At 49.8% G+C, this 26489-nt stretch overlaps 1 protein-coding gene across 2 annotated transcripts; it reads left to right on the forward strand.

Moving 5' to 3' along the window:
* The first annotated feature begins 2413 nt into the window (after positions 1 to 2413).
* On the forward strand, positions 2414 to 25368 carry dennd1c (DENN domain containing 1C). Of its 2 annotated transcripts, XM_028822914.2 has the most exons (23): positions 2414 to 2722; positions 6230 to 6294; positions 8305 to 8348; positions 8438 to 8487; positions 8661 to 8780; positions 9135 to 9204; positions 12619 to 12699; positions 13103 to 13189; positions 14832 to 14885; positions 15000 to 15110; positions 15654 to 15754; positions 15843 to 15888; positions 15976 to 16077; positions 16341 to 16466; positions 16594 to 16695; positions 16782 to 16872; positions 16977 to 17017; positions 17812 to 17883; positions 18372 to 18428; positions 18709 to 18837; positions 21380 to 21483; positions 22966 to 23176; positions 23252 to 25368. In XM_028822914.2, exons 1-23 carry the CDS (start codon positions 2706 to 2708, stop codon positions 24134 to 24136), a joined length of 2766 nt encoding a protein of 921 aa, XP_028678747.1. In that variant the 5' UTR covers positions 2414 to 2705; the 3' UTR covers positions 24137 to 25368. The 2 variants fall into 2 exon arrangements, with proteins under 2 accessions (XP_028678747.1, XP_028678748.1); XM_028822915.2 differs by lacking the exon at positions 13103 to 13189 and having other exon boundaries at positions 2418 to 2722; positions 23252 to 25366.
* Positions 25369 to 26489: the final 1121 nt, after the last annotated feature.

A 26489-nucleotide genomic window follows, 5' to 3' on the forward strand; every position in this document is an offset into this window, starting at 1 on the left:
TGATAAATCCTAGTGATGGCTAAGCAAAGCCCCGTGAAGCTTCTTAATGATTCTGCCAAATAAAAGCTTTGAAGCTTCAAAAACGGCGACATCTGGTGGTCGACAGAAATTATAGCAGCCATGAGCTTGCTGGAGCCTGCAGAAGAAGCACACACACAAACCTTTGTTGATTGTGGAGTTTCAATCAGGCAGTCTAAGAACGCTCTGTGTGTTCATTTTAAATGTATTATAAACATGTTGTCAAACAAGAACTATTTACAATAAAATAATGTTTAAAGGTGTTTTCTGAAAGAAGTAACTTGTTGCCATTATGAATATGAGAGCATCATGCCAGTGCGCACCTTTACAGAGTGCCAATGGCCCCTCGCTCGTTTAGGTCTCCCACTATCCTCACAGTGCCCCTCGCTGCTGATGCAGTGGACGGAATTCATTTGCGACTTTGGCAGGCTTCTCATCTGCAGTGGGCACTAAAGTGGCTCATCTGTATGATGGAATGCCAGCTAAGAGTGCTGGGACTCTTGCCCAGGCTGCATCATGCCATAGTAAACAACAAGAATCACGTTGGCACTCATCGGCGAGACGCTACACTGATTGATAATTGTGTGAGGACTATATCACGTTTGTAGTGAAACAATTTGACAGATTCACTTTATTCCATCACTGTTTGGGGAATCACTATAAAGGGGTAAAGAGGATCATGGCGGGGTTTAGGAATGAGCTTGTTGAAGGGGGCACAATAGGCAGGCAATAGGCAGGAGTATCGATGACACGTTAGAAGCCACAGAACAGAAGAACGGCATAGCATGAGATAAGAAGCTCCACACTTCTGAACTCCATGTTTACTTGAGTATCGCCTCCCTATAAAATAGAGCCCGTTGTTTCACAGCCCCTTTATGGGACTTTCGGGTTCAAATTCATGTTGTGTCCATTTTTGATTTATGTCGGTCATGGGCATCATACTTTATTTTGGTCACGTCTGTGTGTATAAGCCATCCTTGTTATGATCCACGTGTTTTGTGGGTGGGCCACCAGTCAGTCATCGCCAGCAGCTGTCCTTTATATCCAGAGGGTCTCGCACAGTTCCTGCCCATTCACATGAATGCTCTAGGGAGTTGGTGAGTGTTACTCGTGTTTATTGTGATTTTTGTGAATTATCAGATCCCTGGTTTTTCCACTTTCTGCTGTCAGATTCAGCATTGGGACGCTGTTGGACTTTTGTTTCACACAATTCCACTTTGCCTTTGTGCTCCGTGGAGCTTCACTGTGAATGGTAATCTTTTTTTTTTAAGAATAAATCTTTTATTTTACAAGGTTTCAGTGCTTGGCCATATTAGTAGCAGGGGTTTGCCGGTGATATCCCCCTCTAGTGGATGTTTATGATGTGCTTTGGGGCTCCTAGCCCATGACACTTTTTTTTGGGGAACACAAAGCTTCGAAGCAGTCAGAGTGCCACCGGAGCTTTGGTGACATTTGAAGGTTCAGATGTCATTAGTCTTACGGTAATGGAGCGTCGACACAGTGTCCTTCATCAAAGCGATACCAGTGCCGAAGCCTCTGTGTCAAATGTCTCCATCCCTTAGGAATACAAAACCAACAGTGCTGTATGTAGTAATATAAAGTAATGAAAAAACAAAACAGTACTCACTGAGAAGAGACAACATACCAGAAGGAATAAAACACAAAATAAAACTTAGAAGACAAAGAGAAGAATCCATAAAAAGAAAAGCCACCTGAGCCAGGAGGCAGCCCATTAACCCTCTGTCCTCATGCTGGACTTGGACTGGTCCTGGCCCAGAGCTCCACACTGCACTTGGCCCGGGTCCTCGTAGCCCTCGTGTTCTGTCCTGCTGTCACAGGGCCATCTCGCCGGTCAGGCCCTCTGGTCTCGGCCCAGTTTCTGGTACCTCTGTCCCACCTCATCTGCCCAGTCTCACCAGTGGTGCCATTCATGGTCTACTGCTATGGGCCACATCAGCCTTAATGCCTGTTTTGGACCTGGTGCTTATGCCTAGTGCTGACCTTGGAGCTTTGGCCTGGTGCAGCGATGTCAGTCCTGGTCCTGGCCCCATCTCTTGAGTTGACCCCATATTGGACTCCTCATCTCGTTCAGGTTGTGCTCTCAGGTTCTGTCAGTCAGGCACCATGACCTGACTGCAGCACTCCTTGCTTGCTGCCCTGTTTGCTCTCATGGCACAGGTGTCTTAGGGGTGCCCACATAATCGAGTGGCTTTGTACAACACTCAGTCAGTTGCTCCACCTCTGCCACATATAGCGTCTTTTCATAGGAAAAGATGGAAGGCAGGCCTTCAGCTGGCAAAGCAGAGAGGAAGTGCTCCTCCTGAAATGTGAGCTCACACGGCTCAAAAAGAAGAAGCAAATGGCGCATTTGAATAAGCCTCAAAAAAAGAGAAGGCTGAGGCGTCCCTGTGGCGTAAAACACAAAGCGGCAAAGCGTGTTGAGTACGGCAGGGAGAATGGCGCAAAAGAGAGAGAGAGAGAGAGAGAGAGAGAGAGAGAGAGAGAGATGGGCCATCGTCACCGCGCCTCGACTGTTCAAGGCAGCACACAGGAAGTCTGCAGCCACCACAGGCTCCGGAGGCGACAGGCAGCAAAGATGAGCCCGCCGCGCTGACGGCACGCCACGGACAGTTACACAGACCGACCGATCGACCACGCCAATGGGCTCGTGAGGACGGGCTGCCAACATGGGCTCCAGGATCAAGTAAGTGCCACCACCGCCGCTGTCTTTGCCCGTCTTCTATGTGAGCTCAGCATCTCTTTTTGGGCCTGCAGCCCTGTGGTTACATCAGCGACTTCCTTCCACCCGGGCAGCACCTGCCATTGCTGCCATCGCTGAATCTGAACAGAAAGCATCCCCCCGGCCGCCTATAGGCATTCAGAAACAACTTTGGGGTCAAAGGCCACCTTTTTGGGACAGAAGGAGACAGCAATGCCTTAATAATAATAACAAGTTGTGTTGATATAGTGCCTTTCTGAATAGAAACCTACACAAAGCAAAGAGAAAGTGGAGGTAGGAGTCTAAAATGGAGGGTGGTGTGCCACTTCAGTGGGTCAGTAGTGACCTGTCTTGAGGTCACCATTACAACCATCAGAGATAAACAGCACGGTCAAGAGATGGCGCTCTGGCACATTCTTTGGACTTTAAAGAGAAAGTAAGATGGATAGTGGTGGGCGGCAGGTGGTCTCAGTTTGACTTTAAGTTTCAGGAAGTGCTCACGAGATTGAGTGTCAAGGGATGCCTACTGATGGCCGTCCACTGAATAGTCATTGGCAATGTGAGTGTCCTGTTGTCTGTCAAAGAACAGAGAACATCTCGAATGGCCTCTGGGTCACTGAAGTCCGTCAAGGGCTGGCCACCACATGGTTAATGGCATCGGGAGTCTCCTGCAGTTTGTGTCCTATTGAGTGGGCAGGTGGTCTCAGTTTGATGTTAAGTTTCAGGAAGTGCTCACGAGATTGAGTGTCAAGAGATGCCTACTGATGGCCATCCACTGAATTGTCATTGGCAGTGTGAGTGTTCTGTTGCTCATCAGAGAGTGGAATGGCCTGATGGTCACCCAAGCGTTCATGAGAGTGTGCGTCAAGGGCTGGCCACCACATGGCATTGGGAGAGACCCGCTGTCCATCAAAGGGTTGCTGTCCACTGATTGGCTAATAAGATCTTAGGGTGGCTCTCACACCTCAGGGCGTCTCACATGGAATTCCAGAAGAACAGCAGGAGGTCAAACATGGCTTGAAAAATGATGAAAAGGTGTGCAGTGGTGCCCCCTCTTGCCTGATGGGCTCTGCGTTCTCCGGTGAGATACGGGCACTACTCCCCATGTTAGCAAATGACTAATGATAGAATCAAGCCGTACTTTATATAGTGCCTTTCCACACTGAGCTTGAATGTGCTCTTGCGGCCTTTCTCTTTTGTTTGATTGTATTAAGTGCCCCCCCCCCCCCCCCCCCCACACCCCACACACACCTCTGGAGCACAAACCCAATCTTCTAGGGTCTGTGATTTCTAAATCATAGCCTACTGACAATTTGGAAATGTCTAAAGGCACTATATAAAATGAGGTTTGTGCTGTCATTGTCACCACAGCACCAGACCACGGCTGACAACAGGAAACGGGTTGCCTGCTAAGCCCACATCTCCGCTCTGCTTTAGTAGCATCTGACGTCAAAGTCGGCTTCCTCTGTCTCAGACATCGTTACTGTCATTGTCAAGGAAGAAGCGAAGATGCAAATATCTGCTGCCTGGTGACACCTGGGGGCTTTTGTTAATAATACAGAAGGTGGGCAGGCGGGACTTCTGTTAGTCTGCCCAATGATTTGAAGTTCTTCCTTCAGCAGCGTTTAGCACAGCACAGAAGCCAACCCCGGACGACATGACGTCCACTTTAGGACACACCAAGCCAGTCAGCTGATGCAGCTAATAAGGGAGGCAGCAGCTCTACCAGCTGTGCCAGCTTGCCTGCCCAGCTTTGTTTCTCTTAAAAAAAAAAAAGGTGTAAGAGTGTCTGGGACCTTCAATGAGTCTTGGAGTTGTGGAGGGTGGATGGGGCAAACATTCATATTCAGAAGTCTGGTTAACTTAGTCCTCACTTGGAGCTGCTGGACAGGAACTTGGACCACTGCCCTCAGAGTGTGGAGACAGCCAGCCAAGCTAAAGGAGAATGGCTGTCAGTCTAAGGGCAGGTGGGCTTCTGACTGCAAGGGCAGCCTCCTTCAACAGGGGGCTCTCCATTTCATCTTCACAATATAATGCAAGAGAGAGTAAGAGAGAGTATAGGGAGGGCACTATATACAAGACAGATGATAATAAGAAAGGCAATATATAGAAGATGAAAAGAGAGGGAGATGGGAAGGGCGCTATATAGTCGAGCGACTCCTCGGGCATCTTCTCTTCATGGCAGGCTCTCTCCACTTGGGCCTCGCTACGCTTGCTACAACAATCCACGTTGGTGATTATTGATGAATAAGCTTAGGCAGTAAATAGAAATGAGGGCAGGATCTGCCTGGCAAGAGTGCCACCCCAGGCTCCTCCTCCACTGTGCCAGGCTGTTTCAACAGTTCTTTCACTATTTTCTATTATTATTCTGGTCCATGTTCTTTTCCATGTTATCAATGCCTCCATTTTCAACCCTGCTTATCCATTTCGGTGTCTTGGGGGGTCTGGTGCCTGTCCCGAAATCCACCTATGGGTGGGGTGCCATATTCTGAGGAGTGAGGGGTACCCCTAAGTGTGCTTAAATTCCCGTTTCTTCAGCAGAAAATCTCATTCAGGACAACATGGTGTTAAAACCTATGGGGTCTGTAAACCGGGACAACAAGGGGATCAGTGCAGTAGTTAGGGAATAAACCAACCGTCTCCAGCATGATGGATGTGCACCTACCCTGCAGACATGAAGGAGCTCACCAATGGGGGCCAAAGTCACAATTCACTGGCCTTGTGCCAGTTGCTGAGTGCTGCCCCCCATACTGTCCAGTGTTTGCTTGGGGGCTTTTCGCTCCCCGTTTTGTGCCTGCTGGTCTCTCAGGTCCAGCTTTACAGTCAGTGCCCTCTGAGGTGGGCTTTTGCTGTTTTTGTCATCCTATTATATCCTAGTTCAAACTAAGGCAGCCAATCAGATTGAAGCAGGCCAGGTGTGATGTTCTTGAGCCAAAGAGTGGCATGTTATTTATTTATTTATTTATTTATTTATTCTCCTTATCTATGTCTCTATCATAGTTGTACTTAATTGTCTTCCCATGCACAGAATGGACAAATTCTAAAGCAGCCCCATGCAGACACCACGGGGTCCTCACTGACAGGCATTTTTGAGGACTAAGGGTCGTCTCTTTAGGGACCTACTGGGTTATGGAGAAGTCCAACCTGAGCGCCCTGTACAGGACCCACCTTTTTTCAAATTAAATCACATGTCCTACTTTGGGGTCTTGGTCACTTTAATGACAGAGCATGTCACTTCAGCCTTGCTGTAAGCGGTCACTCTACTGTGGGAGCTTATCAGGGACCCAGCAGACGTGTTAGGAGGTGTACTGGAGGGTGGACGGTGGTCTCAGAGGGTAGGACTGACACCTTCTGGCTGAAGAATGTCTGGAGTGTGAAGTTGATCTCCAGCTCTCCTGGGCTACCATCGCTCAACCACAGGAGCTCTGAGTGTCACATCCTCATCTCCATGTCCAACGGTTCTCATGATGGCCTCTCTTTCTTGTCTTTCAGAGAGAATCCTGAGAGAACGTTTTATTGGTTCTTTGAAGCTTTGAGTCCCATCGCTAAAGATAAAGGTGAGTGGCTCTTGTGCTGAGCGTCCAGCTATCAGTAGCCAATCAGCTTTTGTCCACATAGCCAAAAGAATTGTTGCATTGACTGTCCTGGTGGTCTTCACGTCACTCTGTTCACTTTTTCCATGTTAAGTGCTTTCTGAGGCTGCTATGGCACTCATTTGTCATCACCCAGTCCAGGTGTCAAATGTGACTGATCCAGTGTGGGCACTTATGGAGGGTCTTGAGTGAGTGTTAAACAGTGGCCAGTGCAGAATTCATTATGACCACGGGGTTCAGGTTCACACATCACAGCCTCGGGACCCTGGCCACATGATTTAGCTGAAACCTCTGATTGTTGTTTGCTGCTCTGACAAGCAGGACACATTGGGGCCACGCTGTGATGTATGTGGAGGGTCAGCACTTTAGTCCAGTAGGTGTGTGATGTCCAAGGTCTGGAGTCTCCGTTATGGATGTAGGGGGTGTGTAAACGTTAATCTGTCCTGGTGCTGCCATAATGGATGAAGTGTGTGAGCATGTTGTCAGATCTCAAAAAGACAAAAGAGAAGAAGAAGAAGAAGAAGAAGAAGAAGAAGAAGAAGAAGAAGAAGAAGAAGAAGAAGAAGAAGAAGAAGAAGAAGAAGAAGAAGAAGAAGAAGGATGGTGGCAGGACTAACATAATCTTGCTTGGCCACATATTTATACATGAAGGTGCACCATCAGTGATGTGGAGGTTAACAAGCAGCTTTGACTTTGTGTTGTGACCACCAAGGGGACAAGCTGGTCATGTGTCCCCACTGATGTCTGGAGGGCTCAATCAAAGGAGTCTTTCCACCTGCAGGTGATTGTACTTAAGAGAGACCTGCTGGATGAGACAACTCGGTGCTTATTTATATCTGAACTCACCTCCCAGTTTAATTGGAGAAGATAACCCACTGACCAGTTAGACTTGACTTGACCTAGTGTCTTCAAGCTTTACTGGACGAGATGGGTCACTGCATAGTCACACCTGAGCTGACCTCCAACGTCTCTGTTTTACTGAACTGAACAGGTCATTTTCTTGATGGGCCTGAGCTGACCTCCCTCCTTCTAGTTTTACTGGGCAATCCCAGCCATCACCCAGTGAGACCCGAGCTGATCTGCCATTCCCAGTTTTACTGGTCGAGAAAGATCACTGCCCAGTTACACCTCAGGTGTCCCCCACCTTCTCTATTTTACTAGTTAAACAGTTGACCAGCCAGTTGGGCCTGAGCTGACCTCCCTCCTCACAGTCTTTCCGGACAGCTACTGACCAGTAAGATGACGAGCTGCATTTCTTTTGTTTTTTTTTTTTTGCTATTTTTACCGAGCCTCAAAGCGAGGGACCTGCTAGAAACAGGAAATGAACTTTTTTTTCTTTTTTTTTTTTGTCACATCGTCCCCACAGCAGAGCGGCTGCTGCTGCCTATAAATGGAAATGCAGGAGTCTGTGCGGCTCACCTGACGCGGTCTGCTCTTCTTTTTGCTGCTCTTTGCTTTCTTTCACTCCTCCAGGTTTACGCTGACCTCTGCACTTGACGTGACCAGCTGTCCTCACATGGATGCTTTGGTGCCCTCCGACCGCCTCGCCAACAGAGCAGGACATCCAGACAATAGCAGCTTGTGTTTGACGCCGATGATTTGAATGCTGCTTGTAAATTGTGCCTCGTGGCCTCGTTCTGAATGCCAGCCAGTTTCACATCTCATTGTTCCGCTCAGCTCAGCCAGATGTGACTTTTGAGTCTTTCATCCAAGTGACATCACAGCCCGAGATGGTCATACTTCTTTGTGTGGCTCTATATCATGGACTGTGTGTGTCTTCCTCTCGGTGGCACCAATGAGTGTGCCAGGCTTGTACTTTAAATGGATGTCAGTGCTGGGGGACTTTACTTTATTATGTCACCTTCATTTCTTTCCAGGCCATGTCTTTGGTGGAAGTGAGCGCCCCCTGCAGTGCAATATTTACACACTTTTCTTGTTGCCCCCCCCCCCCCCCATTTTGTCATCCCTCTCCAGATCCTGAGGTGCTACTGCAGTTTCCAGAAGACTTCAATGATGAGGTAGGAAACTCGATGCCAGCTTGTTCTCTTCGCTCCTCTCACCTCCTGCACTTTTCTTTACGAGTTGTTCCCTGTTTTCTTGTTTCCAGGAGTCACTGCAGATTTTGCCCCAGTTCTGCTTTCCTTATGACGTGGAGAGGTAAGAATGAGTGACGTTAGAGCTGCCAAACTCCTGACTTTGTGGAAGACACTAGAAAAATGTTTGACCTTTGACACACCGGTCACCTGGCCTCTAATAATGTGCTGGGCCATCAAGTACGGGTAACAGTCAAGAGATGTCCCCACCTGATGTCCCCTATTTGTGCCTTCCAGGGTACGAGATGCTCACGTGGTCCAGAACTTCACCTTCGTCTTGACCGATTTAGAAGGGAACCAGCGCTTTGGGTTCTGCCGCCTCACCACCGGCTCCAAGAGCTGTCTGTGCATCCTCAGGTAAGTCCACAGCCTGGCACCTCTGCTACCTGCCCCAGCCCTTCACAAGCAGGCTTCACTCCCCATACCAGCTGTCTGTTTGGCCACATGACTCACTTTCCCACCAGCTAGCGGTTTTTCCACAAACCTGAACAGCTGCCCACTACCAAATACTCCATTTCTCTTTGGGGTAGTCGTACCCTTCCAGCAGCAATGGGGCAGACTTGCCTAGAACTTTCCTCTCACCCAATGCAGGCTGCCCGCTCCTGGCCATCTTAAGTTGCTCCCTTAGCTGCTGGACTGGGCCCACCGATGAAGACGGGCATCAGACGGTCACTGCATGCGACACCAATGCCACCCTTCTCTGTCTTTCAGTTACCTGCCCTGGTTCGAGGTCTTCTACAAGCTGCTCAACTCCTTAGCTGACTACCTGACCAAAGGACAGGTGAGAGCTGCTGCTGGCACCTGTGCCAGTCCTCGGGTGCTCTTGTAACGTCTCAGTTTTGTGTTGTCGTTTCTTTGCACATTTCATGTATCACACTACCATTCTGTTTTCATTCTTCATCATTTCATTTTGTTTCATGTCCTGTTTTCTTGGCGCCTTTTTCTTTTCTCTCTTGTCTGTCACCATCTTGGGATGCCTGTTTCATGATGGCAGCCATGTGGGTACTGTGTCCAAACCCCTTGACACGGAGGTCACATGGTATGTGACATCATCAGGCTGTTAAGGTGGTCTTGCACCCAGGCTACTGGATAAGCCGAGCACCCAAGATGAATCTTCCCAACACCTGAGTTTAGCTAGGAAGAGGACTTTCAGTCCCACTCAGGGTCTTCTGCGTTGTGACCTCTCAGTTCTGCTCAGTCTTTTGGCTCGTTTTGCTCTTTTGTCTTTGCCCCCTGTTTGTGTTTTGGCTGCCGTGTTGGTTTTCTTTGGTTCTTTATCACCAAGTGTTTTGTCCATTTTTTGGGCTGGCATTTCTCACCTCAGGACAAAATCCACAAAATGTGACCTGTGGGTCTGGACTGTGGGGTGCAGGGAGGAGACCAGTCAGGGTGTGAGATACCTTGGAGTGATCGGTGGTCCTAATTAATGCCCCAGAGCACTGAACGCTATTCTGATACTGTGGAATACGCAGTCAGTTAACTCTGCAGGACGCCATTACTGAGGATGTGTAGACGACTCAAATCACACAAACGCGCCATCTGCAGACCACCTGGTACTTTTGACCATCGCCATGCAGAACAGCCACACGCACACTAAGGCTACGTCCACACTGAACTGGTGTTTTTAAATGAAAATGATCTCTCTGTCACGCTAAAATGGCCGAAAATACCCATGACACCGATGTTTGTCTACTTAGGACATGCACAGATCGACAGACACTTAAAGGACGTGTCCTCATTGAGGGGATTGTGACGCCGGTGACAACATGAACTGGTCAATGATTTGCTATTGCACTCGAATGCAGCATTCAACCTGTACATAATGCAATTTAGATGCGTTCAGGTACGCAGCACAACAAACGCCATGGAAAGCAACTCCTCTGTGTCTGCCATGTTGGAATACGGTTTTTCTTCTGTGAATGATGACCAATCAGGGAATGAGCCATTGTATCAAGCAGGATCCAATCAGGGAAGGGCTATGTAATAAGCTTGAAGAAATCAGCGTGCGATTAGCACTGCATTCCATGTTTTCCACATTCAACTTTTTCATCCTTCCACAATGTAACACCAAGCTGACGTTTTCAGAACTACACGCCGCTGGAGAGCGTTTTCCAAAGTCTTCATTTTCAGGGAGGTAGTGTGAAGGAAAGGTGAAAATGGAGGCAGCTGTCTGTGTTTTTACACCAAATCGTAGCCTTAGACCTCGTGTACACCAACATGAATGTTGCATTTTTATACATTGTGTCCTTTCACAAGGACACACCTGGACGCCTCCCTGGTGAGGTATTCCGGGCATGTCCAACCGGGAGGAGGCCCCGGGGAAGACCCAGGACATGCTGGAGGGACTAAATTTGAACTGGAACCCACAAAAGAGGTGCCCAATCCTCGATCATTTGATTTACACATTGAATTATTACCCGAGAACGAGTCAAACGATTCTCATTCATTTAATTCTTAAGGTGAAATATTGTCCTGAGAAGGACTCAAACGATTCTCGATCATTTCATTTGCTAGCCAGATCATTACCCAAGAACAAGTCTTACAACCCTCATTCACTCCATTCACGGTTTCTTTCAAATTCAAACTGAATACTCACAAAAAAGGTGCAAGATTGTCATTCAGTTATTACCTGAGAACGAGTTCAATGATTTTCATTCATTTGAACTCAAACTGAATCAAAATTCTAAGACCTAGTCTCACAATTCTCATTCATTCAATTCTCAAAGTGAATCCTTATGACAAGTCTCACGATTCTCATTCACTTGATTCGCCAACCATACCATTACCCAAGAACAAGTCTTACAATCCCAGTGCATTCAATTCACTGAGTTCTACAAATTTGAACTGAATACACGTGAAAGAGTAAAGAGAATACACAATTCTCGCTCATTTGTTTTGCAAAACCAAATCCTTAACTGAGGAAGAGTTAATTGATTTTCATTCATTTGATCTCCAACTGAATCATTACCCAAGAACAGGGTTCAAGATTCTCAAACTGAATCATTACATGAGAATGAGTCAAATGATTCTCATTTATCTGATCTCGAACTGAATCATTATCCTAAGCCCAAGTCTGTAGAAATCTCATTCATTTTCATCCACCAACTGAATCATTACCCGAGAACAAGTCTCACGATTCTCGTTCATTTTATTCCTGAACTTATTAATTACCTGAGAACAAGTCTCACAATTCTCACTCATTCAATTCATGAACTGAATCATTATACTTATGATTCTCTAACATATCATCAAATTTTCATCCTGTATTTTAACTGTGCTCTCATTCTCTGTGTCCTGAAACAAGACAACGTCATATGAGTTATCAGCATGTTAAATATCTAATTATTACATTATATATTTGCAGTGGACCCAAACCCGACTTCCATTATTTGACGACCTTGAATCCCCCTGAGGAATCGAATGAGTCAGAAGAAGTGAGTCACTTAAGTGGGTAGTTTGATGGACTCGTCTCAGTAAAGCGAATCGAATTGAGCGCCGACTGTCTGTCCCCTGGGCACTCCCTCTGACTACTGGGACTGGAAATCTTCTCGATGTCACCGACACGCCTTCATCACGTTTGTATTCATCCCAGTAACAATCCATACCATACAGCACCTCCATACCATTAGAGCCAAACAAGACTGATGACTTCACTTTCTCCTTTCTATCGTTCACTGGGAACAGCAAAGTGACAAACACACTCTGGGGACCCGCTGTCGGTCTTACTGCCCTGCTAGTCACCATCACACACTTCAATATGACCGAGGTGACGCCACACGCAGCCTCTGATTTTCTTGTGTGCTATGTAAGCCCCCCCCCCCCCCCCCACTTTCAGGAGCCCTCCTGATCTTAAGATGCTCCCTTCTTTCTTCTCGTTCTTCAGTGACATGTCCATCTTGACCCCCCACCCCCCCATCTACCCCCTGAAGGCTAACTGGATGCTTCTCCAATGTTTCCTCACAAAGGCAATTTATAACACCATCGCACATTTTTCAATTTTATTTTCAGAGACCCCCCCCGGTCCCCATTTTCATTTACAGGCTTTCTGGAGAACCACAGGGTTGATTAAGGAGCCAAAGGACCCCCATGTTTTGCACCAGCTTTTTACGACCATCGCTGAGAAAGATGTGGCACACCCCACCTGCCCAGGTGACGATTAACACGTCTCCCTTTTTCACGCTTGCTTTCTCCACAGAAAAATGAGACGCTGCAGCTGCTTTCGGTGTTGTATGACCACTCGGTCCCACAGGAGGGCAACCCCATCATCCTGCAGTTTGTAAGTATGGCCTAGTTGTGTGACAGTGAAAGGCGCTACATGTCGTTGTTGATGATAGGAATGTCAGGTTCATACATTATACCGTTGAAAACAAATGAGAACCTCAAATGAGAAGAAGCAGTCGGTTAGTGCAGCTGAGGTCGGCGGGGGTCGCTGCCAGGCGGCTCAGGGTTCAAATCCCACTCTGTGCAATGCGGCTCCCTCTGCTGGCCATTGTGTTGACTGGTGTTCATCATGAAAGGTGCTCTATAAGACAGGTAAAGAAGACAGCACATTTAGTCATGGGGTTGCATTTAGGGGCTGCACCCACAAGTCCCTACGGGGGCCGTTCCAGCACCTTTAACAGCTGAGCCCTCCGGTCTTCCCAGATGAGAGTCCAGTAACCTTCTGTTTTCACAACAAGGACCAGCAGATGCAGATAGCCACTGGGGCCCAACTGCGCCAGCAGCACCACCGACCTCTGAAGGGCCTGTCTGGGGACGGGCCATGGGTGAGTGATGGGACCCCTGCTCCCTCGTTTGGAGTGTTTACACCTAACCACACTAACCCCAGTAATCCTGCATGGAGTGGAGTGGCTGGCAAGCAAGCAAGAGATGGTGAGGTCATTGTACCAGGACTTTGGAGGGGGGGGGGGTCAAACATACAGTCCACCGGCGTCTTCGGTGCGGCCGCCCCCTCTGTGTCATTAAGGGTGATTGTGCTCTTTGTGAGGACCCCACACGTGTGGAGTGCGGCTTCACTAATCGATACTGAGGGGTCTTGGCTTGGATGTCTTACCAAAGGGAAGCCTCACCCCCGTGCAGAGTCACCGGCCTATGATGACTTCCAGGGGCACCCAACATTCAAAATATTACTGTTCTAATGGCTGTGCTCCTGGCCAAGTGGTCTTCTTTGTCACCTTTGCCAATGGCACAGCTATACCGTTTCACTAAGCCCTCCGGTCCTCACGTCCAAACATCTCACACCTGGCAAATGCATGTCTCACCCCTAAATACTAATGCCAGCTAACAGACTGAAGGAGCACGGGCACTGTGCCCACTGTTAACGGCGCAGGGATGGTGTGCCAAGTGAACTTCACTTGGTCAGATTTAGCTGCCTATGAAGCCAGCAGACAACACCAGCAACTGACTTCTGACCACCCCATCCTTGAGTATCAGTTGAGTGCTGTCCACTGGAGATGACCGGAACACTCAGCCTGTCCACCATTAACTAGATGATGCCCAGCACCCATGTCTAACGAACACCACAGATACCAACCAGCAAAGTGCAATACCACGTGCTGGACAAACACTACAGGGCTGTGTCAAATCAGCTGGACACTGACCAGAAGGACTGCCCAACTTGAACCAATACCAACTAGCAGTCCTTTCTAACAAGCATCTAAAGTTAACTGGATACTGACCAGCAGATGTGCCATACTAATCAGTAAAGCTCAGTACTGCCAGCTGGGTGATGACCACCATATCATTACCATCAGAGCTGGCCTGGATGACCGGAATGCTGACCATAATTAACTCAAAACTAATCTGTGGGTGTGATCTGCATGAGCTCAGTACTAACCAGTGAAGCTCAGCACTGTCTGATGGACATTAATCATTGAGTCTTCTTGTTCTTGTTCTTGTTCTTGTTCTTGTTCTTGTTCTTGTTCTTGTTCTTGTTCTTCTTCTTCTTCTTCTTCTTCTTCTTCTCTCAGTGAAGTTCTCCAGGATGAAGTGAATGCTGGTCAGTTTTAACTGCTCACCAATCCCTTCACGATGGACACACACTGGTAAATCTGGACAGGCCACACTAGAGCCATCCAACATGTACTGGATAGAACGAGACCCTTGCAATGCCACTGGGCTGGTAACCAGTAGAGTATGTGTTGTGTGGGCTGTGCCAGTCACTGTGACAGTAACCATCTGTGCTCTCAATCTGCTGCTCTCTGTGAGTAAGGGACACTGCCCATGGTGGCTGGCAGGTGCCTTTTCTGGACACAGTGTCACCTGCACTGGAGACTGGGTCATGCCAGTCTTTGAGATCATCACCAAGGTTACAAGCAGACTTTGGTGAATGGTCATTATTTTGAAAGGCGCTATACATGCGCTGTTTCCCTCCACCGTCGGGCTGACTTGTCTTCCTCTCCATTTCAGCTCCCCTATTTCATCGCCCCAGATGCAGGAAGTCTGCCCACCATCCCGGAGAATGTAAGTGGGCACTCTGTCCAGCATGCCAAGCGTATCGGGAATGCGAGGTGAAAATCTGAGGACGTCTCTCTGGGGGTCCCACTCATTACTGTCTCTCCCTGTGTCTGTCTGCAGCGTAACCTGACTGAACTGGTGGTCTCCATGGACGTGGACAACATGCTGAACCTTTATGCTAGCCTGCTGTTTGAGCGGCGCATCATCCTGACCAGCTGCAAGCTGAGCACTGTGAGTCCACCGCTGCTGCCTCGCTTGGTCACTTCGTACTGAAAGCGGCCGGCTGATCCTACATCTCCAGTCGTTACGTGTGGCCTTTCAGGTCACCCGCAGGCTCCATTGGCATTTTGGCCATTTTTTTTTATTATCATGGTCATTAAGAGCTCCGACAGTCAGCAGTGGACCACACCGAGGCGTAGACCCCAGACGGTGGTCCTTTGTGTTCTCATCAACTTGTCCAATGAAAGTCTTGGGTTCCAGGGGCAGCCGGCCATAATGAGAAGCAGTCATTACACAAAGGGCACGGTGCCAGTGTGTAGCTACACAGAGGTCGGGTCTCAGGACTGACGGGCCCCCATTTTTTACCCTTAGTGGGCCAGTCGTAATCCGCAGCCTCCACCTTTGTACCCACTCTGTTGTTCAGGTGAGTGCCCTCTAGATGTGCCATTGTACTGCGCTGCACCCTCGCCCAGACTGCACTTCCCCACTTTCACCTGTAGATGGAGGCAGCACTCCTGTGATGATCTGTCTGACCCATGTCCATTGCCCCCTCAGCTGACGGCCTGTGTCCACGCCTCCACTGCCATGCTCTATCCTATGTACTGGCAGCACATCTACATACCAGTTATCCCCCCACAGCTGCTGGACTACTGCTGGTGAGTACCCGCCGATGACCGCCTCCACCCCTCGGCCCACCCCTGTTGTCCTCTCAGCTAATCCTCTCGCCTCGTCCTTTGTCCCCAGTGCGCCCATGCCTTACCTGATTGGTGTCCACTCAAGTCTCATCGAGGTAAGAGGGGTTGGAGCTCCATGACCATTCTTGACCAGCCATTTGCTTCATCTTGATGTCTGAGGCCTCGTTTCTCCTGATTTGTAGAAAGTTCGGAGCAAAGCCCTGGATGATGTGGTCATCATAAACATCGACACCAATATGTTGGAGTCGCCTTTCCAGGACCGGAGCAAACTGCCCATGGACATCGTGAGTGCTTACTTGGGGTGGGGGTGTGAAGTGACCTGAGCCACCGGTGAGGTCAAGCAGTCACCTGTGACACCATGAGGTGCACTTGGAAGCTTAGGATGCTTGTGCTTGGGTGAGCAGGTGCATACATGAGGGCACAAGGATGTGGCATAGATGGTCTGCTTGGGGGCTCATGGCAGATTGACAGGGTAACCCACTTACATGGTGCCACACTGGCATTAAAAGTTAAAGCAGTAACACTGAGTGCCCTCTGCTCTCCTCAGATGTCCCAGTTAAAGATGAAGCTCAAGAAGCAGTCTTCTTCCACTGGAGACGGGGTAGCACGGGCATTTCTGCGGGCACAGGCCCTGCTGTTTGGGAGTTACCGGGAAGCGCTGATCGCTGAGGCGGTGAGTCCATAGTGTCCTCTGTGTGGTGGTCATTAATCCTGTGATGGAGGTCAAGGGGTGACCTGTGGGGCTCTAGGGTGCCACATCTGGAAGGTGCCAGTAAGCGGACGTCTCTTTTTCTCCTCAGGATGGACAAATAGCCTTCAACGAAGAGGCCTTTCTGAACCACGGCTCTGACAGCATGAGGGCCTTCCTGCAGGATGCCGTCCACCTGCAGCTCTTCAAGCAGGTAGCTCAGGGTGGTGACGTCCTGATGTCCCTGGAGTGGCACTCGTGTCTGTTCTCACTGCTCCTTCTCTCTGTCGCCTCCTTCAGTTCATCGATAATCGTCTCGAGAAGCTCAATGCAGGGCAAGGCTTCAGTGACATCTTCGAGGAGGAGATCACGCGCTGCAGCCTTCAGACAGGTGAGGGTCATCGGGTTAAAGGCGTCAAAGAGGGCATCAAGCGGGGCGCCTTGAGAGGAACAAGCAGTAACAGTAACGGAGCCACTCTCTGTGTGCCCATGCAGGTGGAAACAAGTCGTGCCAGCATTTTGTGGAGAATCTCAAGGTAAGATGGCGAGCCGAGGCCTCCATATGCAGAATTGTCACAAGTCTCATGACAGCCGGCTGGCCGGTGACAAACTTCAAACAGCCGACCGTGTCAGGACAAGCCAGCTGATCCCACAGTAGCGAGAATGTCAAGAATGTGCTTGGCCAGCCGGGTAAAAGGCCAATGGGCACTCCATTGTGCCAACCTGTGATCCTTCTGTTAGCAGCCTGGCATCACTTAATTCATTTGCCTTTAAGCCCACCCGTGCACCTCTCAGTCCACCTGTCCATTCCTGCTCACTGAATGCAACACTCTGTCTGTCTGTCTTATATAGCGCCTTTCCTGTCCATTACACATTGATGTTTCTAGCTATAAATTCCTTATATTTCATAGCACCTTTCATATTTTTATATAGTGCCTTCCTTATCTATCTGTCTTATATAGCGCCTTTCATATCATTTTATTTCATAGTGTGTTTCTATCTATATTTTTCTCTTGTGTGGTGCCTTTAATATTTTGGTACAGCACCTTTCACGTGTTTCTGTTATATAGCACCTTTCATATCTCGCTATCTATCCCTGCCTCTGTGCCATCCCACCCACCCACTCCTTCTTCCATTTGGATTGATCAGTTTGCACCGCTGTGCCCCCCTAACTTACCCAGTTCACCACTCCATCCACACTTGCACTATCTAATCCCACCCCTAGGTGGTGCCACCATTTCCATGTTCAGTTCTCACTTGGTATCTCTGATGCCAGTCTCTACTGGTGCACGCTGTGCCATTGTTCTCAGTGTCTTCTTTCTCTCCACAGAAGGGCAGCGGGGTGCTGATCCATACAGTGAAGTCCAGAGCCAACCCGACGGTGAAGAATATTTATAAATATGTAAGTCGAGTGCCCCTGAGATAATGGTGGGCTCTTGGTGGGTTTGGTCAACCCATTTTGTTGCCCATAATGTCTCAGTCAGGAGGAGTTTATGCCTTTCTCACCACTTCCATGGGGTTTGTGCCCTGTGGCTGCTGCTGCCCACTCCACAGGTGGCACTCTGCAGGACGCACTTCAAAGCCGTGTCTTTTCCTGAAGCTTCAGTGTGTCCAGCTGAGTCTCAATGCCAGCCAGGCTGCCAACTCCAAAGGATGGCAGTGTCAGTGTTGGGCTGTTTTTTATGGAGGCAAGCTGGTGGCAGGTCAATAGGATCCATGGGCAGGCAAGTCCACCCTCTTGGTGTCAAAGTCTAAGCCTTTCTCTTCCTGGCAGAGCACTGTTGGCACTGCCTGGCCTTTGTCATCATGCCTTTGTCACCCAGGCTGTCATTAGGGTTTAGTGGGCACTCCTCCAATCTTCTAATCACCTTGCCCTCTAATTTTTCTCAGGCCAAAGGACATGCCAAGCTGGGATTGAAAGAGATGAAGAGCCGCCTGAGGAACAAGGTGAAGTGGGCCAGCTGGGGGCACTCGGCCTCTTTTAGGGTGGTGGGTACCCTGGGGGGGGGTCAGGGGGTTAAGCAGCTCTAGGTCTCATCAGTGATTCCTGTACCCCAGTCAGGCTGTGTTCTGGTTTGTGTCAGAGCTGTAATGGGACACAGGCTCAGAAGTGCTGCCCAACTCCAAACCCTTGATGTGCCCTCACCAACCTGGACGCCAGTGTTAGGACTTGAATGCCAACAGTGGACCATTCAGCTGACGCTCTTTTATTTTTTCTCAAGAACAGGATGAAGAGCGCCACCTGCACCGTGGAGGATCTCTGCGCCTTGACCAGCAGCTTGCCCCGCAGCTCCAGAGGAGGGTCCAGTCGGATTGTCTGCAGAGCCGCCTGCCCATCACACAGCACTTCGGACAGGTGACACTGTGCCCACAGCTGATCTGCGCCTTACCCTCTGTGCCCACTTTCATTTACACTTTTAAAGAGTGACATCAGTCACAAGAGCTGGCGACTGACTGTATATAGCGCCTTTCCAAAGTATGAACCACCCAAAGTGTTCAACAAACATAGTTGACCAGTTTCTGTGTTTGAACAGTGGGAGCACTGGGGGGGGGGGGGGGGGGTAAAGCAATGCATTGATAGCCACACAGAGAGTCTCTAATGTGTCTGCCATGTTATATAGCGCCTTTCACAGTGGCCACATGCTTTAAATATATGCTTCGGTCGTTTCTGTATTTATAAAGTGTGACTTGTGAAGGATCACATGGGTGGGTGAAGTGATAAAATCTGAGATCTATAATGTTATATAGCGCCTTTCATCTCAAAGCTCTTTGCAAACCAATAATGTCACACAATTCCCTAAACAGCGAGGACTGGCGCTGGCAATTTCATATAGCGCCTTTCAGAAAGGAGCTGTTACAAGCCTACTTCCCTACTTGAATATTTATACATTTATGGCTGATGAAGTGACGTGTTCAGGTTATTAGGAGTGAGGGTCGATTTTTTAAAATTTATATAGTGCCTTCCACGATAAAAAAAAAGTCCAAGGCATGTTACTACACTGGGAGAGAAGGCAGTGTTGGGGTCTGCCCTCCCAACATGCTCTACATGCACAGTGTTAGACAAGTGGATCACTGAAGGGTTAAATGAGTGAGTCGGGGGTCGCAGGGCGAAATCAGCGCAGGAACTGAAAAGAGCAAATCTGTGCGTCGCACCGCTTGGCCACAAGAGGGCGACATTGCATTTTGGTCTTGTCCGAAATTCGGTACTCGCTGTAATGAACGGACGCGGCGCTATTTTATTTTATTATTTTATTTCATTTTTATTTTTTTCTCTGTTGACCTTTTTACTGCAAACACTAGGTGGCGTTGAGAGACTACCTGTTATCTGGCCGACGTAAACTCGCATTTTATTTTATATAGCGCCTTTACATAGCAAGCACGTTCTTTCTGTTTTTCTTGGATTACTTAAAGGTGAAGTGTCAAACAAGGGCTGGTGGTAAATGATGCTTGAAAATTTATATAGCGCCTTTCTACAGTGAAGACAATTTCAAAGCATTTCAGTGAAAAGGTGCAGTTATTTTCATGTGGAGGCGCAGTGGTAGTGCTGCTGCTTTGCAGTAAGGAGACTGTGGAAGATTGTGGGTTCGCTTCCTGGTTCCTCCCTGTGTGGATAGCGCTTTGAGTACTGAGAAAAGCGCTATATAAATGTAATGAATTATTATTATTATTAGATAGATAGATATTTTATTAATCCCAATGGGAAATTCACATTCTTCAGCAGCAGCATACTGATACAATAAATAATATTAAATTAAAGAATGATAATAATGCAGGTGAAAAACAGACAATAACTATGTATAATGTTAAATGTTACCGTTTACCCCCCCCCCCCCCCCCGGATGGAATTAAAGAGACGCATAGTATGGGGGAGGAACGTTAAAACGGAGTAAATGATTCTCGGAGAGCCAATGCTAAGAGTTGCAGCTTCTGATTTCATATAGCGCCCTCCATACCGAAGTCATCACAAGGTGCTCTAAATGTATTACATAAATGGAGCGCTGAAGGGTTAAACGAGTTTGTCGGGGTTCCCACGGCGGATGAGCGCAGCAGACGAAACTGCATATCCGTGCCTTACACCGCGCAGCCACAAGAGGGCGACATTGGCCGGAGTTTAAAGTATGTAATTTTGGGCGCTGCTCTTTGAAATCTTAATTTCATTTTTTTTAACAAACGGTAACGGGTGTTGGGTGTGCCGCCGTGACCTGCCTCATGCAAACACACATTTAACTCTATATAGCGCCTTTCCACAGCGAACACAGCTGTCTTGCACTCGTCTGTATGTTTTTCTGCACTGTGATTGCTGGCGGGAAGGTGAAGTTTCTCCACAAGGGTCACGCATGGGCTCAGTAGCGAGGACTGATACTTGTAACTTTAAATAGCGCCTTTCTGCGGTGAAAACTGTCCCGAGGCACAGCAGAAGCAGAGAACGATCGCTTCCATGTTACTGACAGAGTGAACGACTCTCTGAGAGCCACCCCAGGGCGCTTTACGTGTGTTCCGTTGAATGAGCCGCTCGGGATCGCTCGGTGGCGTTAAACCTGTGGCTTTGTGCGTCACAGCGGTTTAGCCACTAGAGGGCGACATTGCGTTTACTCTTTGGCCGAACTCCGGCATGAGCGCGGCGCTATTGCCAATCATTTGTGTTTGTCTGATTATATAGCGCCTTTCCACAGTGAACCCCACTCTCATGCACTTCGTTTTCTTTTTCTGTGTGGTGATCACTGGAAGGTGAGGCGCCGTGCTCAGGCTCACGCTTTGGCTCAGTGGTGAGGACTGATGCTTGTCATTTTATATAGTGCCTTTCACTTTGACGTTCACTGCTGCTGGTGTCACTCTGTCATATTTGGGGGGAACACATGTGATACAGCCAGCCTGATTTTGTCTCCTCCTTGTTTCAGTCTCGACCTCGACGTCCCACCAGACGCTATACCAGTCCTCTGGAGGAGGGCACTACAGTACAGGAGCCCGACATGTGCGGACTGGACTTGGACAGTGATGACAGGTGAGAGGTCACTCCTGGGACCATGAACAGGGAGGAAGCGAGGGTGCTGGACACGCTGTCCAGTAAACTCATAGCACTGCCAGCCTGGCATTGCTGCAGTGATGGGGCGGTATGAGCCAGTCCTGCAGGGGGCACCAGTACCCGACTTCTGCTCTCCTTGCTAGTGGTGCAGCCTTTGCTCCTCCTTCAATGCTCATTTATTCCTGGTTCAGGCCGCTGGGGGGCAGAGCCAATCTAGGCAGTCAGTAATGTCATTTACAAAGGGGTCCTACAGGGGGCGCCATTCTGACATTTATACACTTCCTGATGGTGTGGCCTGACGTCCTCTCCTTACGTTCATCCATCTTCTAAATTTGTTTCTTCCCGGCCTGCATTACGGCACGGCAGAGGTGATCCGGCCAGTCACCAATGTAAATCCTGCAGGGGGCGCCAGCACAGCACTGGCACCCTACTAATACTGTCTAGTGGCGCAGGTCCCACTCCTCTGCACATCTTCTATACTCAAGTGTTCCTAGTTAAGGGCATTGGGAGGGTGGGGCTGGGAGACCACCAATGTAAAATGCAAACCAGTCCCGCAGGGGGCACCACCACCTGGTTTATACGCAGCACTCCTCGAATGAAACCCCAGTCAGCCATTTAAGGGCTTACGGTTGCTGGAGAAGTAGGAAGGAGTCCTGCAGGGGGCGCCGCTTGTGCTTTACAAGTCCAGGGCTCAGCCGGCCATCTTCTTTACTCCTGGGTGGAGTCGACCTGAGCAATCTGTGGTGTAAAGTGGGACGGAGTCCACCGGGGGGCACCGGTCCAGCAGTGCTCCCCCAATCACATTGATATCTGCTGGGGGGTAGAGGGGATGTAAAGTAGAAAACCGTCCTATAGGGGGCGCCAGCACATCCCTTACGCCAGGCTTAACTTTCCAGTGGTGTGGTGGGCACTCGTCTTCTGTATTCATTAATTACTTTTAATGCTTCAGGAGGTGCAGCCTACCTGACTAATCACTGATGGAAAGTCCACTGGGGGGGGTGCCACTGTCCTTTCTGTTGGTGAAGGCTGTGCCCCCTACCCCGTAACATCCATCCATCTTCTACACTCGTGTCTTCCAGAGCCGAACAAACACTGATTTACAGTATGGTGGAGTCCACCGGGGGGCGCCAGACCACCACTTATGTCCTCCAGTCACGCATGCTGTGCAGACCCCCCCATAACATCCAATCATCTTCTCTACTGCTTGATTCCCACTCAGGTGTGTTTGAAGGTCCAACCAGTGGAAGCACTTGCGTGGGCAAATTGGGAATCAGTCCTGAAGGGGGCACCAGGGCCCCCCTTAATAAATTTCTCCCCAGACATCCTCGTTTCCGGAGTCACTTGTCCCCGTAGACCTCCTATCTCGGCAGACCAGGACGCTAACAGATAAAGGGTCCTGTGGGGTGGAGTGCTGCTTCCCTCCAGGTGCCCCCCGAGTCACGGGGTCTCATTCATCCTCAGGTGCCACGACGACAGAGAGCAGATGATGCTGGACGCCCAAAGCGAGCCACTGGAGGAGATCGATGGCTTCCTCTTTTCCAAGTCGGGGGACATGGACCTGCTGGGGGAGATTTTTGAAACGCTAAACACACAGAGCAGCCAGGAGAGGGGGCTACTGTACGGGACGCGCAGCCTGGATGTCTTCTCAGACAGCACAGACTACGTGAGCCGGGTAAGCGAGCCGCCATTCAACCTCCTGCCGTGTGGCCAGATGCCCATCTGAACGTCTTTGTGTTTTCACTTCCAGGTGAGATCCATCACCCCCAGCGAGGAGAGCCTAACCTCCCCATTCTGGCGCATCACCACGGATATGGACTGGGGGCTCGAGGAGGAGGACGAGATGTCCCTGGAAGCCTCTTCTACTGAGGAGATCGCATCCTCGGAGCCACCACCAGCCAAAAGCGAAAAGGAGCCCCCGTCGCCCAACATGCTGGTGGTGCCCGCTGTGCCCGGAGCCTCGTCAGACGCTGGCGACAAACTCTCAAAGCGCAACAGTGGAATGTGGGACCGGGGGGTGTCCGAGGATGAGAACACCCGGAAAAGCGCAGAAGGAAACACCTGTGTGGAGAAATCCCCCTCAGCCTCCTCCACAAGTGGGATACCTTGGGAGATCGGGCAGCAGACGGTGGAGGAAGACGCAGAGGAGCCGCCACGATTGGATCAGGCAGAACCGGAGTCAACCGGACATGCGAGGAGGCCGAGTGGCGAAGGTGGCAGCGATCAGCCTCCCCAAGAGGTGGCAGCACCCTGCCCAAAGATAACTCCCGAGCAAGAGGAGCCCCCCCAGCTGGCATCACACCTCAGCGGTGAGGAAAGACCACCTGTGGGAGACCCCAACCTGCGGACCCCGAGAGTCCTGTCGACGGTGGCGTTGTTCCAGTCTAAGGCCACCGAGGTGAAGTTCGACACGTACAGACCAGCTCTGGCGCGCTTCTATGGTATTAAACGTGGTGTGGAGACCCCCCAGGAGAAGGTCCACAAGGCCCCCATTGCTGATCCTCCCCACAAAGTGAAGTCACAGACCATCAGGTTAGCAGCGGAGCTCTCAGATCAGCAGGATGGCAGCCCAGCTGAGGAGTCCATGCCCACCCTGAAGAAAGTCTCAGAGCTGAAGAAGCGGTTTGAAGCCTAATGGCGCGAGTCCCATTGAAAGTATAAGGAGAGACCCCAAATGTCATCTGCTTGCCCAAACAGTAGTCATCCTCCCACTAAAGACCTGCACCAAGCTGCCAATGCCCACAAATCAGGTCCCCCCATCAATAAACTCCCCAAAGAGAGAGTGGGCACAAGCACTGAGACCACATCCTGCCTACACCCCTCTTGCCAGGTCTACGTGGGCACACTGGTCCAGCTGACCACTCACAGAACATCTGAAACATCTCGGCCCCCAAGCTCTAAATGGTGCCCAATGCAATTGCTGCCCCCTAGTGGCTTAAACACAGCAGCAGGGCATCATCAGCTGCTTTGAGGCCAACAACCACCTCGATGCCAACCCACTCTGGACATTTTGCAGGATCGGAACATGCAAGGAGGGTGACTGCTGACAACACGGGGACCACCTTCACTTCACTTCATTCCACTCCTCCTAGTGAGGACCCCTGTAGTAACGTGCCAACATTGTGGCTTCCTTGTCATGCCCATCACACTACTGGGTGAGTGAGTGATGCCCCTTACAGGGGCTAAGAAAGCCAGCACCTCCACTCTGAATGAGGACACACTGATGACCACCTTGATGCCTACCTAGGAGGACCGTGCCACAGCAAAAACACGTGAGGCAATCAAGGAGGTATGCCAAGTACATGACATCTCCTAATGGTCCCTCAAATCCAAGACTTGACTCTAAGGCCCAGTACCGCAGACCACCATGAGTGTGCCACCCGCTGCTGCTGCCAACTTTGGTTCTTCTCCATGTAAAGGGATCCATCAGTGCTGCTGAAGCTTCTGCCAGGCAGGCTCTGTAATATGCCAACTAAACTGCCAAGAAGGTCTGGCCTGCCTGTCCTTACACACCCCCGCGCATACGAAGATGGTGGTCTCGTAGACTTGGCACCCCTTACTTGCCAAGGTGTTTCTACCTATTTGGCCACAACCTACAGAAATCCCAAATATGGATGGGCATCCTGCCATCACACAACAAACACGGGGACCACATGTTGAGGTCTCAGGGGGATGAATGGCGGCCCACCTTGTCAGATGCCTTGGACAGCCAATGGGCCAGGTGCCACCGCTGCCACTCACATTTCATTTTGAATTTCAAAGCCCTGTTACTGCTAGTACTGTAAATGTTTTAAGATGTACTCATGTTGTTGTAGCCCAGCTTGAAGAAATAAAGAAATCAACTCAAAGACTTGTGTGTGGGGCAGTGGTTATGGGCATGTGACCAGGCTGCCAACAGGGGGTTGCAATGCCATGTTCTCAACTCCATGCCCACCTGGGGGTCTCTGCATTTCATCATCAGAATGAATCATTCTGATTATCTTTTAGATATTCAAGCTGGCATTTGGCTCTGCCCAGTCCAGACAGGCATGCCACTCTGAGGTGGGATAAGGGAGGGAAATGAACAACACAAACGGAGAAGAAGCCTGAGGAGCCCCCTGCAGGGCTAGGGCTGGTTACCAAATGCCCCCTCTGCACCCCCCTATTGGGTGGGATGGTGGCTCAGCCAGCCTGTGTGCCCGCTGCATGTTCTCTCTGGGTGCCTGGGTATGTGGACAAGTGCCTCCTGTGAGGGCCTGGCCCGGGTTCACAGTAAATGCTGGGTTAGGTAGACTCTGAAAATGGGGTGCAGGGAGGACCCTGCAGGCAGGGGGTGCTCATCTCCACCCCCCCAACTGCCATATGGGGGTCAAGTTGTGATGATGTCCTTCTTGGAGTTCACCTGACACTCAACTCCCAAATGCCACTCAGGACAGGGAGAATGTCAGGATAGACCGGCGGGCAGACACACTTGGCTTCAGTCACAGGGAGCCGGAGGGCTGTTCCGGAATCTCTGAGTCCTACAGAATGTGCTGCCCAGTGCCAGGAGTGCCCACAACAAGAAGCACATGAAGTATGAGAGGAATTCGACCACCAGCAACAGCTGAGTACCTGGCACACGGAGCCAGCACCGCCCACCCTGTGCCACCAGACAGAGCTCTGAAGTCACCACACAGTCCTGCCCAGTGCACAACTGGCTCTCCACCACATCTGCATTATTGCCCACAGTGATGGACAGTTTAAAACAAATGTATACAGTGGGCACCATGGGCACCCTGGCAGTTTAGGCGTATCACATCCAATATCTTCTGAGCAAAGGTGGCCAGTGACACAGCACGGCATCATACAGTAAGAACTGAACAGATGCCAGGGCACAGATGGGCAGCCTTTAGAACCAATCAAACGTGTCTGAGGAGAAGAGCACGACTGTCCGGGAAGTTCAACTGACCCGCCCATACAGTCACATGGCCAGAATTAACCAATTGAGGTTGTTAATGTCCCATAAAGAC

This window comes from Erpetoichthys calabaricus, chromosome 17, assembly GCF_900747795.2.
Source record: "Erpetoichthys calabaricus chromosome 17, fErpCal1.3, whole genome shotgun sequence".
In the NCBI taxonomy this organism is placed as follows: domain Eukaryota; kingdom Metazoa; phylum Chordata; class Cladistia; order Polypteriformes; family Polypteridae; genus Erpetoichthys; species Erpetoichthys calabaricus.

Excerpts from the sequence above, each read along its gene's own strand:
- dennd1c (XM_028822914.2), top strand. Across the intron at positions 17,018-17,811 it reads ATTTTGTGGAGAATCTCAAG|AAGGGCAGCGGGGTGCTGAT; the intron begins GTAAGATGGCGA and ends TTCTCTCCACAG. Across the intron at positions 23,177-23,251 it reads GCACAGACTACGTGAGCCGG|GTGAGATCCATCACCCCCAG; the intron begins GTAAGCGAGCCG and ends TTTCACTTCCAG.